The sequence below is a fragment of the Phoenix dactylifera genome, chromosome 12, assembly GCF_051530095.1.
Source record: "Phoenix dactylifera cultivar Ajwa chromosome 12, Ajwa_hap1_PhDact_Kaust_v1.1, whole genome shotgun sequence".
Classification (NCBI taxonomy): Eukaryota; Viridiplantae; Streptophyta; class Magnoliopsida; order Arecales; family Arecaceae; genus Phoenix; species Phoenix dactylifera.
In genome coordinates, this window is record NC_143201.1 from 3,515,880 (window position 1) to 3,536,124 (window position 20,245).

The 20,245-nt window shown below is 38.4% G+C and overlaps 1 protein-coding gene across 1 annotated transcript; it reads left to right on the top strand.

Annotated features, from left to right (window-relative positions):
• Positions 1-3,009: 3,009 nt before the first annotated feature.
• On the top strand, positions 3,010-18,665 carry DOT2 (SART-1 family). Its single transcript, XM_008808611.6, has 13 exons — positions 3,010-3,165; positions 3,757-4,962; positions 12,674-12,815; positions 12,898-12,949; positions 13,137-13,250; positions 13,341-13,437; positions 13,518-13,584; positions 13,677-13,736; positions 14,209-14,821; positions 15,042-15,403; positions 16,029-16,249; positions 17,548-17,632; positions 18,271-18,665. Exons 1-13 carry the CDS (start codon positions 3,143-3,145, stop codon positions 18,349-18,351), a joined length of 3,123 nt encoding a protein of 1,040 aa, XP_008806833.3. The 5' UTR covers positions 3,010-3,142; the 3' UTR covers positions 18,352-18,665.
• Positions 18,666-20,245: the final 1,580 nt, after the last annotated feature.

Genomic DNA, 20,245 nt, shown 5'->3' on the forward strand with positions numbered 1-20,245 from the left:
AAGGTGATTGTGTTTAGGACATTTTACCTCGACTGATCTCAGACTCAAGTACAATGCATACTGATCCACTCCTCGATCTACAACTCGAGGGCAAAGTAGGATGCTCAACACCTTCCTGCCTAAACAGTCGCCCCCCTACATAGTTAAGTCTCATCCTCAGACTAATCGCATTAACTATGGTTAATATTGAAGTATTACTAATAGATGATCACATGTTGGCTTGGGACCCAAGATTTGTAATATCAACTTGGGGCCACTGGTCCTGCAATGCTAGCCTAGGGCCCCTCTAAGGGTTAGCTCCAATCTACTAGACAATTCTGGACCCACCACTGGTCCACTAAAAAATGTAGAGAGAGAAAGAGTGATAAAGAGGGAGAAATAGAGAGAGAGCAAGAGAGAGAACCTATGGTTCTCTTCCCTTCCCCCCCCCCCCCCTTTCTCTTCTCTCGGCGACGACCCCTAGTGGCGGCGACAACAATGACAGTCCTTGGCGGCGGCAGCCGGCCGAATGGGAAGAAAAAAAAGGAAGAAAATTGGGGAACCAATGTTAATCCATGATTCTCGTACAGGCGTGTGTTTAATCCTACATCAGTTTTTCGCTGAAGAGAACTTAGGTACTTATACAAAACTAAATAACCCATCAAAATACTTTTCGGCTAGCTATTTTAGATGAAGTCCTGGTTTGTTACAAATAGTATCAGAGCGAACCCGATCCATGATCTATGTGGACTAAATAACATTGCAGCATGAGTATATTTGAGCTGACCATAAGTTGATCGTGGTGTTTGTGATTAGATTTGAATGGATCGGGATCTTTAGCCTGGCGAAGACGCCAGGACTTAAACAGAAAGAGTATGCGATAACCCGTGCAGCCGTGTGTTTAGTCTTATATCGGTTATTCACTTGGTAGATCTTGAGTGCTTATATAGGATCAAAGAACCTAAATAATACCTTATGGCTAACTTTTTTAGGTGAGATTGTGAGTTGTTACAATTAGTTTTCACTTTACAACAATAAAAGTCACAGCCAAAATATCTCGCCGCCGGTAATAACATCTCTCCCTTGTAGAAACTCCAACTACAACATTTGCTCACCAGCATCATGGAAGATGACACAGACTGGTTTCAGCAATCCATATCTATTCAATGAATCATAGAAAAAGTTCAAGTAGAACTACCAAACGGCATCAAAATTTTGCCAGTTTAACGCTTGCATCCATTGACATAGTGTGCTCGACAGCAACAGTATGGGGGGCTTCTGGCAGTGGCTAAACCAAACAAAACAAAAGCATTTAACTCTCAAATATTATTTTTAACACTTTCATCAAGTCTTAATGATTATAAGAGAAGATACAAATACAGCTCTGCCAACTCGGTTTAAGGCTTCAATAGCTGTCTTTTTGGTTTCTTCAGTAGAAGCTAGCTCTAGCATTGCCTTGGCCTTTGCCTGTTTTGTTCTTCGCAATTTTGATGGTAGTCTGGATCAAGCCTTGAGGAATAAGAGCTAATAATTTATTCAAATAAGTTTCTGTTAACTGTGATCATATCTGCTACCTTAAGATCATCAACATAAGCAGTCATGCTAAGATGCATAGGAATTGAATTCATAGCTCCGCATGTAAGCCAAGGTTGATTATAGAAGCTGACATTATTGTGACAACTAATGTCCCAAATAAAATCATCTTTGGATTTCTCATTATTTAACTACTAGCATTTTGCAAGCACAACGTGCATGTCCTCGCACGATGCATGTAAAGAATATTTGTGCATTTTGCGAGGATATTCATAACATTTGGGGAGGTGATTAGAGTCACAAAAATTCAAGACTTGCTACAATGTTTGAAAAGCAAAAGGTATTAGATATGTGAAGCCGAAATCGTGAGTTTCCATGATAATTTTCATTTTTATCTATTATCCAAAAGAACACTAATTTGTATTATGCTATTAAGATTGCTTTAAATTAGGGGTGGCAATCGGGTCGGGTCAGGCATAAACAGGTCGGGTCAAATACAGGTCGGGTCAGAAAACTATAAATCTGAACCCGACCTGTTTATTAAACGGGTCAGGAATTGCAAACCTGAACCTGACCTGTTTATTAAACAGGTAACCCGACCCGACCCGTTTAACCTGTTTAATAAACAGGTAACCTGTTTACCCAACCCGACCCGACCTGTTTAACCTGTTTGCCCAACCTGACCCGTTTAACCTGTTTAGACCTGTTTAATCTGTCCAACCCAACCTGTTTAACCTGCCCAACCCGACCTGTTTGGACCTGTTTAGACCCGTTTAACCTGTTTAGACCTGTTTAGACCCGTTTAACCTGTTTAGACCTGTTTAACCTGTCCAACAGTTAAACGGGTTAAACGGATCAGACATCTAAAATCCGTATCCGACCCAATTAATAAACAGGTTAAACGAGTCAACCTGTTTACGACCCGAACCTGTTTAGGCCAAACCCAAACCTGTTTATGGCGGGTCGAACACGGGTCGGGTTGGCGGGTCGGGTCATATTTTGCCACCCCTACTTTAAATGTATGCCAACTAGTAACAATCCCCCCCCCCCCCCCCCCCCCCTCCCTCTCTTTTCTTATAATACTCTTCCTGATGCAACACATGTGCAAATCATGTGACGAAATGAGAATTGATTTATTAGTTAGATGATAGATATGTAATAAATTATTAGATATATTAATTTTTCATTTTTAATTTTTTTCAAACATTTTTATATACTTTTTAAAAAGTTAAAAATAGTTATTAAACTTGAGGCCCGGCTCGAAAGCCTGAAGCTTGGACCCAGAAAGTAGGCTTGAAGGCCGGGCCGGGCTGGGTGAAAGCCCGGCCTGATCCCGGCCCATGTTTAGTCCCACACTAAAAAAAGGCGGAATGGGCCGCATCTACTTGTTCGGACTCATCTCTCTGGTTTTTCACCAGGTGAGCGCTCTCTCTTCTTCTCTCCCCGGCGAACGAGGACTCGATCTCTCCGGTCTTTCACCAGGTGAGCTCTCTCTCTCTCTCTCGCTCCCTCTTCCCGTCCCCCCGATCTCCACCGTCCTTTGTTCTCCTTCCTCTCATCTCCCTCTCTCTCTCCCCCCGCTCCCCATATCCCAAACAGACGGCGTGAGCGGCGTCGCCGCCGCCTCAGGATGGAGAGACTCCGGTCTCAAAGGTAGTCGTCCGCCGTATTCTCTGCGCTATCTCCCCTCCTACCAGTGGCCGTAGTGCGATTAGAATTTCGTGCGCTCTGGTCTAGGGTTTCTTTTCGGGCAGGGTCGGGCCAGCCGGCCCCGATCCAAGCTCCGTCCCGTCGCCAGCTTGCCTTTTTATTATCGCGTCCATCGCCGCTTCTTTTTCTTTTTTTTTTTTTGGTTCTCGCCCTTCTCCTTGCTGCCCTAACCCTAGGCGGTGCTCCCGGCCGCACTTTTGCGGTTTGGCAATCTCTTCGTTCTCGAATTTTTCAAATTTTCTTTGCCCAATTCGGTTACCATGAGATCATGTTTGTAGCTTTTGTAATACTCCTTGGTTTATTTGTTCTTTCTCGTTCTTGCTTCTTTCTCTTTTCTTTGCAGAAAAGAATTTGAGATCCATTCAATTTACTTTTTTTTCTTTTCTTTTTGCGTCAAGTTGCTTTTAGTTCTGCTGTTTTTGACCACTTTTTCCATCTCCAGATATCTGACTTTCAGACATGTTTGCTCTTGATGTTCTTCTTTGGAAAACTTGTTTATGATGAGAATTAAACCTTTTTTTTCTGTTTTTTCAGCATCTGTGTAATCAAGATTTTGGGAGGGTTCGCCCTTTCTGGCTGTTTGGCGACAATTATGGACATGGAACTGGGTGAAATAAGGATGGAGCAAGATGAAGCACGGTTTGGGAATGGTTCTTTGGAAAGAGCAGCAAGGGATGAAGAGACGGATGAACTGGAAGATTATGGTGGTGATATGGAGACTGATGGCATTGGAAAAGAAGATAATGATAGTGGCAGTAAGGATAAGGGGAAGTCCAGGGAGTCAGGAAAGCATAAGAGCAAAGAAGGAAAGAAACGAAGGCGAGAAGAGAAGGTGCATGGAAGCCGTGATGGAGAAAGATCGAAGGAGAGGGAGAAAGAGAATAGAGATTTAGATAGATATGATACAAGGGATAAGGATAGGTTTGAGAGTAGTAGGGAGAGAAGGAAGGAGGAGAGGTTGGAGTTTAATAAAGATCGAGAGTATGAGAAGGAACGGGATCGGGATAAAGAGAGGAGCAGAGACAAGGTACGGGAGAAGGATTATGACCGGGATAAGTATAGAGAAAAGGAGAGAGACCTGGAGCGTGGGAAAGATAGAGGGAAGGAGCTTGACAAGGAAAGGGAGAGAAGTATTGATCGGGAGCGTGATCGAGGTCGGGACCGTGGGAAAGAAAGAGGAAAGGAGCGTGAGAAGGATAGAGAGGGTGAGAGGGAAAGAGATTTGATGCGAGAATATGATCGAGGGAAAGAGCGGGAGAAGGTACATGACCATGCGAGAGATAGAGATAAGGATCATGAGAGGAGTAAATTTCGTGAGAGGGATCGTGAGAAGGATGTGGAGAAGGAGTTGGATAGGGAAAGAGGGAAGGAGAAAGATCGTGAGAGGGGAAAGGACAGAGATAGGGAAAGAGAGAAGGACCGGGATAGGCTGAAGGAGAAGGAAAGGGAAAAGGAGAAAATTAAAGGTAGGGAAAAGGAGAAAGAGAAAGAAAAGGGCAAGTTGGAGAAGGACAGAGCTAAAGAGAAATCCAGGGAGAAGGAAATAGATATAAGGGGTAAAGAAAGAGAGATAGGCAGAGCTAGGGAAGGTGAAAAGGATGAGAAGGTAAAAGGTGATGGTGGGGATAGTAGAATTGCAAGGAAGGGACAGGAAGTTCAAGATGATGAAGGTGATTTAACACATAATGAAAAGCCACTTTCTTCGATATCTACTTCAAAACTTGAAGAGCGCGTAGTAAAGTAAGCAATCCTTTTTCCCTGTAGCTATATTCATTTCACCTCATTTATTGTCATACTTCTCATTTTACTCATTTTGTGGTGGCAATGATAACTACATTGATGATTCTTTATATATGATCTAGATTGTAATATATAATTTCTTATTGTTTTGTGATATTCTCATGTTTAGGAGTCCATTTTGTTGGTTTTTAGTTGTGGACTTGGCCTACTTGAAAATTTGGAGTGCTTCATGCTTCAACATAATCGTCATCTATTTGTTTCAGCTTCTTTATAGGCACATGCGTAATCCTAAATATTGCTCATTTCATTTAGCATTTTTAACTGGATATTCATTTAAAATTGTTCCATTATTTTTATGTTGGTGCAATGGAAACAAGAATATGGGGCATGATTATTGTAGGCAATGTTGGTTTTAATCATGTCCTTTCGAGTTCTCTTCTTGAGGTGTTATGTTACTTTCTCCTTTTGCTTATGTAACCACCCTTAGGGGAAGAAAGGAAATTGGTGCCTCTAAATCACATTAATTGCTATCTGATTTTCTCTTTTTGTTAGTTTTCTGTCCATTAGTTTGATATGTATCCTATTGGTGTGTGTTTCTCATGTTAGTCCCATTCCTACTTCATGTATAGAGAAAATGATTTTGATAGACAATTAAGTCTTTTCTCTAAAGTTGTTTCTGCTCTTATGCCCCCATGAACCTAGCAAGAGTAATTTTTAAATAATTTTTTTTGACATCTTAGTTTGAAAATGTAATGGAGGAGGCCTTGCTGTTGGCCAAATTCCTAAGCATATGAGATAGGCTAACTGGCTAACTTCATTGTATAAGTTATGCACCCTTAAGTTCTTGAAATTTTGGTTTTGCTCCTTAAAACTTAGGATGTTTGCATGTTCTTGCGACCAATAGGATATAATGAACTCATTAAAATGCCAAAGAAGATGGTTATCAGCAGTTAGAGCAAATTTACTTGTCAAGGGCAACCTTCTTAGAATTGTAGTGTGTGAGGACCCATTATCTATCAGCTTCTAATTAATTGGGAGGGGCAAAAACATGTTTTTATGACAAAACCCCGAATATGAGAGGTACAAAGTAACTTTAGAATCATTTCTTCATTTTTCTTGCCCCGCATGTCTGTCTCAAAACATCTATGACATCCAATGAAAAATAATCTTCTTTTGGGATTGTTATCTACAAAGGCATATAATTTGTTATTTTGCCAATATAGGAACTCCATTTATCATTCGTCCTTTGCACTGATATTATGATACAAAATGTGATGTAACACATAGTATTAAATGGTGAGCTTATGGAGTTCTATCTACTAGGACTAATGAGCAAAGAAGTATGCTTGGGGATCAAGAATTCGTGCATTCCCAGTTTGTTGAATTTTTTCTTTACATTATAGACAATTCTCTTTTGAGGAAGGTCAGACAACAACTCTGATCTAAACCATATTTTTTTAAAGCATTCTTTATAGTTTAGTGAGCATCAAAACTCGTGATCTTTCAACCCTTTTTTTTATACTTATATGTCCCTAAGAATCTGTTTGGAGCGTCCTTTCGAGGATGAAGCTCTATAGGATCTTAGATGTGATCATAGACCTTTTTTCGAAGCACTTACTCTTTTGTTTCATACCCTATTTTCTACCTTTTTTTGTGTGATAATGGTGATGCTGGTTGCCTCATCATAGATGACAATATTTATCCTATCCTAACACTAGACAAAAGCGGTTATATTCCCCAACTTCTCCCATGATAACCCTAGTTAGAATTCTCCCATAGAGGGTTAAACCATTGCTGGACTTTAAGAAGGAGGGCTCCAGGGGGAAATCTCTCATTAAGTTGGAATTTTAAAGGAGGAAACTCTCTATAAGTTTGAATTTTTATGATTCTATGTATAATAAGAGTTCCACAAACTACAACGTCTAAATTAATAGTGATTCATTGGTCATAACAAAATTTATGGCCCTGTTTGGCATGGTTGCTAGTTCTCAGTTTTTTTTCTCCAAAAATGCAGAAATCGTGGAGGAACAGGTGTTTGGCAATCCTGTTTCATTTTTAGTTTTTTGAAACTGGCAACCAAATTCTGAAATGAAACTAGAAAATGTGATTTTTGACCTTTTTTTTTTTTGGGAAGTTGGCGACCATCTACCACCATCCCCATTGCCCACCACCAGCCACCTTTGCTCGCTGTTGGCCATCACTGGCTGCCATTTGTTACCAGTTGTCGCCACTAGCCATCGCTCACCGCTTATTACTGCTATCGGCCATCACTGGCCATCATTTGCTGCCCTCCACCACCCACTAATGTCACCACAGATCATCGCTGGCCACTGCCCACTGCCGGCCATCTTCCAGCCACCCCTTGATGGTCATCATTGCCAGAAACCCATTGTTATTTCCAGCCACCCCCTGCTGCCTGCCGTCATCACCAGCCGCCTTTTTCTGCTTGTTGTCGTCGTTGTCCGCCATGCGCTACCACCCACTACCACTGCCGCATGTTGCCAGCCACCATTACCACCGTCTCCGCCATTGTCACCATATTTGCTGCCAAAGAAATTTTATGTTTTTGTTTTTCGGGGAAAAAAAGAGAAATTGATTTTGGTTTTTAAAAATCCAGAAACTGAAAACCAGCAATCATGCCAAATGCTATCTAAGCTTATCTTGATTAAAAAAATGTGCAGATAATAGTTAAACAATTTCACTAGGAAGTCATATTAGCACTAAAACCATTTTTAAATCTTTTTAAAATTTAACATTAAAAATCTTTAGTTGTAATCATATGCATTTGCATTATAACTAGTCTTTAGAAAGCTCTGTATTATATTATGCTGATAAAATGTAGAGGCTTATATTTGGACCTAAACCTAGCTGATTTGCTAATTAGGTTTTGCTGGGTTGGGCCCTTGAAGAAGCTCTAGGCTTGCTGGGTCAATCAGGTTAGGAGAAAATAAACAAGTTAAACATATGCCTAGACCTAGTTCAATATCTTTACACCAAGATTGCAATGAGTTAATGAGTTGGGTTGTGTTTGCCATTCAGGGATGGCTTGATCATGGAGGTGATTTTGAGTAGAGCTATAAGTGGAGGGTGGAGGTTGGTAGGCTTGTAGGAGCAGCCTTTGAAGAGAATAAAATGAAGGTTATAGGGAGGGTAGAGGAGCATGAAGATTGGTGAAAAGAGAATAATCGAGGTGATGCCAAGTGATGAAGAAGGGGCAGGTTTTTTTTTTTTTTCCTTCTTTGTTCCTTAGCAGGAGATAGGTGCGGGTTGGGTTAACGATGCGCTAAGTCACTCTCGACTCATTCATAATTTAAGGGTTGACAAGACCTAACTAACCCATGGCTCTAATATTTTAACTGGAATATGTAAGAAAGCTGTTCACAAGTCTACCACCCAATTGCTGATCTAAAAACACTGCCTTATTTTTTTTGCTGCTTTATTAGACTCTTTAGATCCACATGCTTTCACCTTCTAAATCTTGTACGGCCTCTAACATGCTTCACCAAAAATAGGCAAACCTATAATTGGAAGCCTCATCTGAAACTTTAGTTCTTTCCAATGCTAACTGATAGTCTTGACACCCCACACCCCCCCCCCCCCCCCCCCCCCCGCGTCTTGAAGCCAAATGGCTTCAACCTCTATTGGTGAGTGCTGTTTACTTTTGACATCAATCAGATGAGACTATCAGTATCTCTTTCTTTCTCCAAGTGATGAAATTATACTTTTTAATTAACATCTGATTTCTCTATTTCCTATAGTTTTTTTTTTGCACATGCTCGATTTCCTTTAGCAATTTATGATAGACTTTGTTTTAACTTAAACTATGTTTGTTTTGAGATCTTCAGGTGGGTTTGAACTGGCTCCTGTGTAAAATGTTTGATGCAACTCCTATTGAGAATTGGAGTTTTGGAATCAAAGGAGGCTGTCGAGGGCATTTCAGTCCTTGATTTTAGTCTTCCCTCCGACCACCCCCTCTCCCCTCCCCACCCCAGAAAAAAAAGTTTTTTTTTTCTTAATCTTATGCGACTAAGTTGAAGGCCTAGGGTTTTTTACACAAACTTTTTGTTTTTTGGGGTTATTTTCTGAAATTTGTGTTAGTTGCTGTACTGCTAACCATGGTCATTTATATGCTTATTTTCTCCATGACTTATCCTAGCTAGCAATTAACTTAAACCCCACTGATAAGAGAGCGGCCAAGTGGCCCCTCAATCTTAAATTAAGAGTATCATAATAAGGCTGTGAACTTCATCTACAGTTTGTCCGATGGATGGGTCCTCCTTCTTCTTATAGGTGCACAAAAGGCTGAGGAAACAAGCTGAAACAAAAGATAGGGAAAAAGCAAGCAGCTATACCAAAGAGTTGGCGGGCTCTTTTTATTCATCCTAGTTTCCTAAGCCCTTTCCTTTTTCTTCTTTCGGTAGCTGTTGATTGAAGGTGAACCTTATAAGATTGATTTTAAGGTCTTCTAGGGTTTAAAATTGTGTAAGATATTAGCTAATAGCATCAACTTGTGGGGAAGCATAATGAGATTTCTGCCTTTCCTTCTTCACTCTTCTACCTTCACTTTTCCTTCTTGTTTAGGTCAATCTCCATCAACTTAGGGCTTATTTAATTACCTTGAGAAATCTTTTTGTTCCCTTGTCATAATTTGCTGGTAAAAACTCCAAACCTTATGTTTGAAATAAAAAATTAAAGTTCCCATGGAGAATCCAACTTTAGGTCTACCACATCAATGTTGATGCCATTTATTGTTGCAAAATTTTTTGACTAATAACAGTATCAGCAATATTCAACTTGGGTTGCCACTCCTATTTTTGGAGTCTTGCTTCACAGTCACATCCATATTGTGCTTCCATGACTCTTCAACTATAGAACTCTTCTAGGTTTGCTTTTATATCTTCATATAGGTTTGTGTTAGTTTTCCTGTCAGGTCCAATCCTTTATTTGCTTCCTACTTTCCTCTAGTTATCATGGACTTTGTAAGGCATTGATATAATATGACATTTTTAACATCTCTAGTTGCAAAATCTTCCAGTTAGCATAATTTTAGTAGCTGGTTGCTACACAGACTCTAGAACTTTGCTTCTAGCTGGACCCACTTCTTGGTGCTTCCAATTGAAGAGTCAATCAAGCCTTTTTTTTTTTCTTCTTCTTATTCTCTTCCTCATCTTCCTCTTCTTTTTTCTTGCTTCTTACATACCATGATTAACTTTGAAGCTTCACCATTCATTGTTTCGTCATTTATACTATAAGTGCTATGGATACCATATCAGCGAGTCACTTAAACCTCATGATTGCTTCTTAGATGTTTTCATGTCAGTTATATTCGGAGGCACACTTGTTTCCTTACCCTCTTATTTTTATTCTATTTAAACCATGGTCACCTATCTAAATATGTTAACACTACAGTTTAAGTGTTTTATCTATTTATTTTTCTCCATCTTTAATTCTTAATGATCAATAATTGTATGACATAGAAGTTTTTGATGCCTAACAAATGCCAAGATCGTTCACCTTTTTGGATTCTTCTGATTCACAACTTATAAACATCAGATTGTTATTTATTATAGGAATTGCTTAATGGATGAATAGAAAGATTATAGGAATTGCTTAAGGTTAAATGCAAATTTGGTTTAAAAGAAAGTACTTTTAATATTTTGATATTAAATTGTCCAAGAAACTGATTATTGCATGGCCATTATAACTTTGGTTGGGCATATTGCTATCACTAGTAACACATCAAGAACATTGATCTGCGTTGCCCATGTCCATGGATCACTTATAGTGTGGCCCCGTAGTGATGGAATGGTGGTTCATATAATGCTTGTGTGAAAGTTTACTGGAGCATTTTGTCTGTGTATAATATTTGCTTTTCTGAAAAAATAGATCTGCAACATATGCATGATGTGAGGACATGAAGCATGATGAACATTGTTGGGCATACACTGTAAATCTCCTAAATTGTTGATGCAAGTTGTTATATCCTACTGCATTTGATTCACCTCTCCTAGTTTATTTATGTATGTGGGATTACTGTACTTATTGCATGTAATATATATTCTTGCTGATACTTTGAATTTTTAGAAGCAATAGATACCCTAACTTTGGTTCAGTTAAGCCATGAAGTTCAGAATCCTATCTTTGATCTTCCAAGGCCAGCAAAAATATGGTTAGTTCAGAATCCTTTTTAAGCTGTAAATAAAGAGCCGAAATTTGGAGGAGGCCATCTTTGACCGGATGACCAAATGGGCTCATCGCTCTTAGTTCAGCTGGTCAAATCTTTCCCTAACTCTGTGATCCCTTAGGGCTTTGCTCATGGTATGTGTCGTTCATAAAATTTATAAATATTTAAGTTAAATCTCCCTATGTGCTATCATGCATAACCATACGGATTAGCACATTACTCCCAGTCATGAGCGATTGTGAAGCCTAAACAGGCGTAAGGCACATAACCCAACTTGGGTGCCAGACCATATCTTCCCTCCATTCTGTAATATATGGGCGCATAATTTAAGCTCCGCATACACTTTTTTCCCCTCCATCTATATCTAATTGATGTTTGGTGTCTTATTCCACAACGTCTACTATACCTAGGAGTCACTATCATATAGAGGTGTTTTTTGTTAATTGATGGTAGTGGCCTATATTGCACTGATTGTTGTGATACAATATTGTATGATGCTATATGTGAAAACTTGGCTGCACTTTGTTGTCAATTTGTTTTTATCAATATGCTCATAACTTGTTATTTTTGGACTTCCCCTTGTATCTCAGAGAAACCACACAGCTTATTCCAAAATCCGATGCTTACTATTTGTTCTATTTAATTTTAAAGCTAATTTTGGTTAATTCTTTGTCGAACCGTTTTTACGTTGTGGTGCACATGCTTAGACCCTGTACATATGCATTGTATGTATTTTCTTTCAGTTGTCTAGATGATTTTTGTATAGGTCTGAAGTGTTAATGCGTGAGTGTTCAAGAAATTTCTCCTTTCCATCTGAAATTCATGAATTGCAAGCCTTTGTTAGCATGAACAATAATATCTGAATAAAAGTAGTTATTAAAATATGTATATAAATACATACCTACTTGATGCATTAGATGACTCAAGAATCCTAAGTCAGTTGCTAGTGGCTGCATGATTTCTTTTTCTTTACTCTGTTTTTTGTTTTTTCTTTAAATTTCTGGCGATATTTCGGGTTTCAGCATCTTCATCATTTTGGCCTTCTGTTTGGTTGATAGTAGATTTGTATCACTTTGATGATGTAGACCTGGCCCAAACCCGTTCATACATTGTCTTATCCAACTGAGCTCATGCGCTGGGCCAGCCATTTTGGACCCATTGACACCTCTACCTCTAGCTACTATATATGATGCTACCTCATCTCCTATTAACCAAATTGAATTTATGTTTTCTTTGTGATTATAGCTTCATCGTAAGAGCTTTTTATCTAGTTTTGTATTGTTTCAAGAATCTATTGTTTTTTTTTCGGGTGCAAAGCTTCTATGTTACTGTAATTGGTAACTTATTGGACGTAAAATTTACTCTGTTCCATCTTGTCAGGATACTTTATAAGATAATGCTATTTCCTGAAAATCCTCTCCATATTAGTATACTATTAAAAGTGTATTTCTCATGTACCAAAAAAAGAAGTGCATCTCTCAAGCTTGCTGTGTGCTCTTATGGCTAAGACCAAATTTATCTTTTCAGAATGAAGGAAGAAAGGCTAAAGAGAAAATCTGATGGTGCTTCTGAGATCTCATCATGGGTTAATAAGAGTCGGAAGCTAGAGGAGAAGTGGACTGCTGAAAAGGAGAAAGCCTTGCGTCTTTCAAAAGCTTTGGAGGAGCAGGTTAATATTTGCTAGTTTTGTTTCCTAAATTCTTTTTATTAGGTTGGCTTTTGTTACAAATTGGACACATCTACTTTCTCAGGATAATATTTTAGCAGAAAGTGAGGATGAGGAGGCAACTGGGCACAGCGGAAGTAATATTTCTGAACTCCTAATATATTCTTGTTGTCTACTGTGTTATTCATGTTATTTAAGTTGTATCTGAGATGCTACTTCTGTTTGTACACTAAATGATCAATTTGACTCCTGTATGTGAGTTGAATTTGCTGAAGAGGTTTTATCTTTATGAGGATCTTATATTGTTGTTATTCCTGTAATCAGATGATTTAGCGGGAGCTAAAATTCTTCATGGCCTTGATAAAGTAATGGAGGGTGGAGCAGTTGTTTTGACTCTCAAAGATCAAAGTATCCTTGCAGATGGTGACATCAATGAAGGTGGTGGAATATTTACCTTTACTGGAAATTTGTAGTAGTAGTTACTTTCTACATACTATCCCTGAGGTAATTATGTATTATCTGAAACAGAGGCTGACATGCTGGAAAACGTGGAGATTGGGGAGCAGAAGCAGAGAGATGAGGCTTATAGAGCTGCAAAGAAAAGAACTGGATTATATGATGACAAGTGAGTCTGCTATGATAGATTGCGTTTATTGTGATACTTCTCAATCCTCTGACTTCCAACTTCATTCTTTCTGACTGTAGGTTTAGCGATGACATAGGGTCACAGAAAACAATACTTCCACAATATGATAACCAGAATGAGGATGAGGTAGTTATCATGTTGATTTGGCAGATATGTTGCATATGATATCTTCATGTTCTTTTCTTTTTTCTTTCCTTTTATTGTCTTTTCTTTTTCAGGGAGTGACATTGGATGAAAGTGGGCGCTTCACTGGTGAAGCAGAGAAGAAACTAGAAGAGGTATTGCCACTAATATTCTTCCATATTTATTGTGCTTATTTACCCTATGTGTTTCTCAGTACTTTTCTAGTTTGCTTAATGGATGGCTGCAATTGACTCTGGTAACATAATAAACTTGTTTTCTTTCTCTCTTTTCCTCATGATTCTGCATGTTACTTTCAGAGCAATTGATGATTGATGTAGCAGTTGTTTTACCTTCTTACGCATACTCTTATTTAGGCAAGTGTTATACTTGGACTCCTGATGAATCACAATTGCTATAATTGGATTCCTGACCAGTGACCAGCAATAAAATCTAGTATTGACTCCAATTTTATGGCATAATTACGGGAGCCTCAAGCTGAGCACCAGTAATTTTCGTGCAAGCAGAAAAATAGTTAATTACTAAAAGGAGTTTTACGTGCTTAAGAGCTATGCTAACTTTCGAAGTGCATTGAGCTTCTTTCTTATATAAGCTACTTTACTTTTTCAGCTCCGCAAAAGAATTGAAGGTGGTGCTATTAAAAAAAGCAACGAAGATCTTACTTCATCAGGGAAAATCTCATCAGATTACTATACTCCTGATGAAATGCTTCAGTTTAAGAAGCCAAAGAAAAAGAAGTCCTTGAGAAAGAAGGAGAAGTTGGATTTGGATGCCCTTGAAGCAGAAGCTATCTCTGCCGGATTGGGAGCTGGGGATCTGGGTTCCAGGAATGATTTGAGGAGGCAGACTGCCAAAGAGGAACAGGAGAAAGCTGAGGCTGAAAAGAGAAGTCATGCGTACCAGTCAGCAATCGCTAAAGCAGAAGAGGCATCAAAAGCTCTGCGACAGGAGCAAACTTCAACTGTTAAATCAGTGGAGGATGATAATCTTGTATTTGGTGAAGATTATGAAGATGTGCATAGATCTATTGGACAAGCAAGAAAACTTGCTCTCAAAAAGCAGGATGAGACAGCTGTTTCTGGTCCTGAGGCAGTTGCACTTGTAGCTACAACAAAGAAGGAACAAGAAGATGCTAGCCCTACTGAAGGAGGAGAGCCTCAAGAAAATAAAGTTATCATAACAGAGATGGAGGAATTTGTACTGGGTCTACAGATTACTGAAGGTAGTATTATCTGTCCTATTCTCTTCCCTTTTTGCTGTCTTCATCTTATTAATTTGGTTGTGTTGAAGATGGGGAACTTGTAGCTATTAATAAAAAAGAAAAAAAGAATTGCAATTTGATGCTAGTATCCCATGTTTTGTTTCATATGTTCAGTCATGAGTCTTCTGATTAACTTGTCCCTTCATTTCATTTTTTTGTTTGTTAACTTTGCGTATTGCAGATACCCATAAACCTGAATCAGAAGATGTTTTTAAGGATGAGGAAGACATTCCTAAACCCCTTGAACTGGAAACAGAAGCTGAGGTTGGTGGCTGGACAGAAGTGATGGAAACTGATGACACTGAAGCAGCAGTTAATGAAGAAAAGGAGGATATTAATCCAGATGAGATTATTCATGAAACTTCTATGGGAAAAGGTCTATCAGGTGCTCTCAAGTTGCTTAAAGAACGTGGAACACTAAATGAGAGCATTGATTGGGGAGGCAGAAACATGGACAAAAAGAAAAGCAAGCTTGTTGGCATCAATGACAATGAAGGGCCAAAGGAAATACGAATTGAAAGGACTGATGAATTTGGTCGTATTGTGAGTCCCTTCGTCCTTTCAATATTGTACATGCAAATTAAATAAGCATGTTATTTGCAAGTGTGCAACCCATTATGAATTTTCAATTGTTTCCAGCCAATGGATGCTTCTTGTTGCTAGTTTTTGTTGATTAAAGATATCAATTTCTTTGTCAACCATAGAAATTTTGTTTGCATTCTCTTCATTTCATTTGCGTAAATTCTTTTAGCTCTGTTTGATAAAATTATATCATTCATTTTGTGATCACTCTTTTTTTTCCTTGTTGAAACCAAAGTACTTGTGTGACTCTTTCTTTATTTTTGTGCAATTGCTACCTCTGCAAACAACGGCAAGTTTTTCTGTTTATTCCTTTCATGCATCAAAAAAGGAAAATATTGTTTTTACTCTTGCTTGTTTTGTTGAAAGTTATTTATCAAGGAACTTTTCAAGTCTTTAAACTTTATATATTTGGGATGTGTGGTTTTTATATTATGTATGTGCTTTAACCTGGTGAATGTCTTTTGGTTACTTGGTTAATATAGCTTTGTTTTTGCTCCATCACCATCATGGCGAATGCCTTTTGTTTTATATTTTCATATTGAAACGAGGGCATGTTGTCCTGATTTTCTTTGGTTGTTTTATGCAGATGACACCTAAAGAGGCTTTTCGGATGCTTTCACATAAATTCCATGGCAAGGGACCAGGAAAAATGAAGCAGGAAAAGCGTATGAAGCAATACCAAGAAGATTTGAAGACTAAGCAGATGAAAGCTTCTGATACACCACTATTGGCAATGGAAAAGATGAGGGAAGCTCAAGCTCGACTAAAGACACCTTACCTTGTTTTAAGTGGACATGTAAAACCAGGGTGCGCTCATCAATCTTTTCTAGTGCTTTTATCCTGTTTCTTTTTCTTCTTTACTTTATTTATTACTTTGGAAAGCTAGTGAAGATTTTGATTAACATGAGATAGCAAGATGACATCGTTATGCAATGTATGTTGGTGGATCTTTGCACATAGAGTTTTATATTCATGGACTTCACTTTATTTCTTTGTTGGTTAACATTTGATTGATTTGCAGTTTGTTTTGACTTCTTGTTCATAATGAATCTGCTGCAACCAGCCAAGTTCTGGAAGTGCTCTAAGAATCCGTGTCATCCTAAGATATTCTAGAAACCTTGGTTCACTCAAATTGTCGGGATTGTCTTATACATTTAGCTGAATATCTTAAGAAATTTAATCCTCTCCACTTTGTTGTTATTACCTGCAATTCTGGTCTATGATCTGAATGGCTGCTCTGGAATTATTTTTTGTGCCAACAATACAAATGGTTGATGCCATCTTTTATAATTTGTCAGTTTCTTCCATCTCTGCTGGTACAAATTTATATACATCTGTGCTATTGCCACAAAATATATGCTCAAGGATGGGTGTGTATTTCAATTGTGCATTCACTGTGTCCCTCCTATCTTGTGTTTCTAATTGAATTCTGTAGCCTTAATGGTCAAAAGGTTATGTTGTAGTGGATGCTTAGGAACCATAAAATAATTTGAAAAAACTCCATAGGTTTTTTATTCCTGGAGGTCATGATTCAGAGATTGCTTATTCTTCATCCCCTCCACCCAGAAAAAAGCCTTATTAGTAGCATCAGCTCAAAGAAACCATGGTTTTCCTACAGAAAAAAAAAAAAGATCCTGTAGCGTCTCTTGTGAAGATATCTAACTCTAAATTATATCGTGGTGTCTGATGCTTGGCCTCAATTGTATTTGTAAATGCTGATTATCTTGTATTATCATATTATTATTATCCATCTTACTGGTAAGCATAAAGGGGAGATGGCACGACTGCCTTCTGGAGCTTCTGAAAATCTTTTAATGTTTTAAATGTTACCTTTTTTTCTTTTTCAAAGTGTCATGGTTCTTCAGTTCTCATATAAATTGTCAATCATCCACCCATTTTTATGGGTGTGGAAACATTGTCTGAATGTTTCCACAATTGCTGCTACTACCCAGTAATTGATTGTTTACATGAAGTCTTTTTACCATCTTCTGGGAAGTGTTGAAATTATTTATGTTTCTCTACTGTTACTCATATCCTCTCTGTTCTCAGCGAGTTGTTTCTATGTATGTTTCCTCCTCACTGATAGGGTTCTTTTGGAATTTTAGGCAAACCAGCGACCCAAGAAGCGGATTTGCTACAGTTGAGAAAGATCATTTGGGGAGTTTGACACCCATGCTCGGGGACAAAAAGGTTAGTTTTCCACAAGTAGCCTGTAGTATGCAGACATTTAATTTGGCCTAGACAGTGGAAGAAAGATCTGTTTCATCTTAATATCTGTTTAATTGGTGCATAATTACAACTACTATATTACCAGTTTTTTCCTTGGAGAGTGATATTCCCATGTTGGGTTTGAACTTATTCTCAAATCCTGAACAATATTAAATGATCTTCCTGCACCCAGATGCATGGAGTCGCAGGTCTTTTCCTGGATCACCCTTGCTCAAGTAGTCTGCAAACTTGACTCTGATACATGAAAAAAGGGCTTGTTTGTTCTATTAAATACCCTCACCTTTTCTCTTTGTTCTCTGTGGGATTTCTGCTTGGTGTGATAGTAAAAAGGCTTAGGCTGACAAGCACAATAGCGCGGGTTCTAGTCTTGGGGCAGCCCCCTTGTGGAAAAAAAAAGCCCAAGGTTAGGTATGTCCTGTTTGTCCCTCCTGGGACCCCAGGTTGTCGGGATGTAATGGTCTTTTTTTCCTCTTGGACCTGTCAGATGGTAATGCAGAAAATAACATCACCAATATTTGCATTTGAAGTTGAGCATAGATTTGTGAACAAATTATTTTGATTAATGAGGCATTTGGAGTCTAATTATGAATTACTGGCAGGTTGAGCATTTTCTGGGAATAAACCGCAAGCCCGACGCACGTAGCATGGGTCCACCTCCGCCAAAAAAATTGAAAAGCTGAATTGTTCATTGGAGTGAACTTTTAAAATTAAGCAGGGAGATAAAGGAGACATGCCTGTCATCTTCATTTACGCTAGGAGCTGACTGGTTTAACAAGAAAGCCAAACATTGCCTTTCTGATAGAGGATGTTTTGTCTGATAAGGCGCATGAGATGTAGGCTGTCTTATGTCAGGTACACCTTTTGTTCATGCAGTGATGGCCCACAAGGTTTTACTTCACGCCTTTATTCTTTAGCATTTATCTTAACAAGGAAAAAGAATATTCCTGTAAAAATTAAACAGCAGTTCATGAGAATGGATTAAGATGTTGGTAAACCCTTTCATTTTATGTGCATGATCTGCTGTCACTAGTTCTATATCTTGGTTGATAAATATTTCACTTTTTTTTTTTTGAGGGGGTGTGGTGGGAAGAGAGAGAGGGGGAGAGAGAGAGAGAGAGAGGACGTGCAGCCAACTATGTCATATAACAAAATATTAACACATGGAAGAAGACCACCGAAGGTTTGAATGTCTCTAAATGCGAAAGCTTTGCAACCACCAGGTATGAGTGGTTCTGACCTGTCGATCTCTTTGTTCCCTACTTTAGACTGGCTCCAAGTTCTACTTTGAGTTTTTATTTGACCACCAAAATGGTGCTTCTTTAGGTTGATTTACCTTATCGACGACCGGACATTCTCAATACTGGGCTAAATCCTTTTTACCAGACGTGTTGTCGCATGAGACCATTGTATTGGCGGCCAATCGAGATGCCCCACAGACATTCTTTACATATGGTATGAGATTAGACTTGCTAGAGTTTAATGATTTTGTTGTTTACAAGCCAATCCCAATACAAACTACAATGTTTTGATGCTTGCTTGGATTAAGTTAGGGTCTGTTTGGTACTGTTTTTGTTTCCCTACAAAGCAGTGAAAGATTGCATTAAGTTTGATGCGGGAGACAGCATTTCCATGTGACTTGCCATTTTATGCTTTTTATCTTGTTCTTTTTCGAAAGTGAACTTTTTTTTTTTTGTGGTAGACAAAAGTGATAAAAAATTTTCTGTCAAAAGCCCTAGAAATTTGATAAATGATTTGGAGAATTTTGAGTTTCATGATATTTGTTCAGTCTAGTTCAGAAAAGCATGTGCAGTGGATCCAAAATGGTGATTTGTGTTGAATGTCTGTAATTTACCAATAAATTTTTGTCAAGCAGTTATGAAGTCAATTCAGGATGTGTTAGGACTTAAAGACACTCGGTGTGATAATAAAAACGAAAAAACCTTCCAATTCCACTAGACGCGCAAATACTTTGCTTATTTTTTTAGAACTCCTTAAATACTGCAGCTCTAATCTCTTTGCAGGCCTAGGGAAATTTCACTTCCTCCGCTCCTTTACTTGATGCGGGTCCAAATGAAAAAATCTTCTTACCCCGTCAGATGAGGGTCATCTGAGAGTTATCCAACTAATATCCTTCCATATGAGTTATCATAACTCAGAAGATCTTCTCGAGTACTGACTCAGCTAATCCCATTTTGAATTTTGAATTATCGGCTACCTTGGGTTGTCCCTCCTTTGTTAGAAAATAAACAGAATTCATATGTTCAAGAATCATCAAGAGTTTTTGATTGGACTTTCAGAAATTAGCGATAGAATCGGATAAGCCATATAGTTATATTTTGTTTTTTTTTTTTTCCTTTGAATTTAAAAGTTACATCAGGGACAATGTTTAGAGCTTTGAAGAGTAATCAGATGAAGAGTTTGCAAGGGTAATTTGATCATGAGTTTGCATTGGCATTTCATCTTTTTAAGAGGAATGATCATTCAGGGTTTCATAACAAGGAAAGTTTAAGTTACAATTGGATGGAGCCCATCATACAAGATAGTGGTCACGCCTGAACCCAACAGGAGCAACTG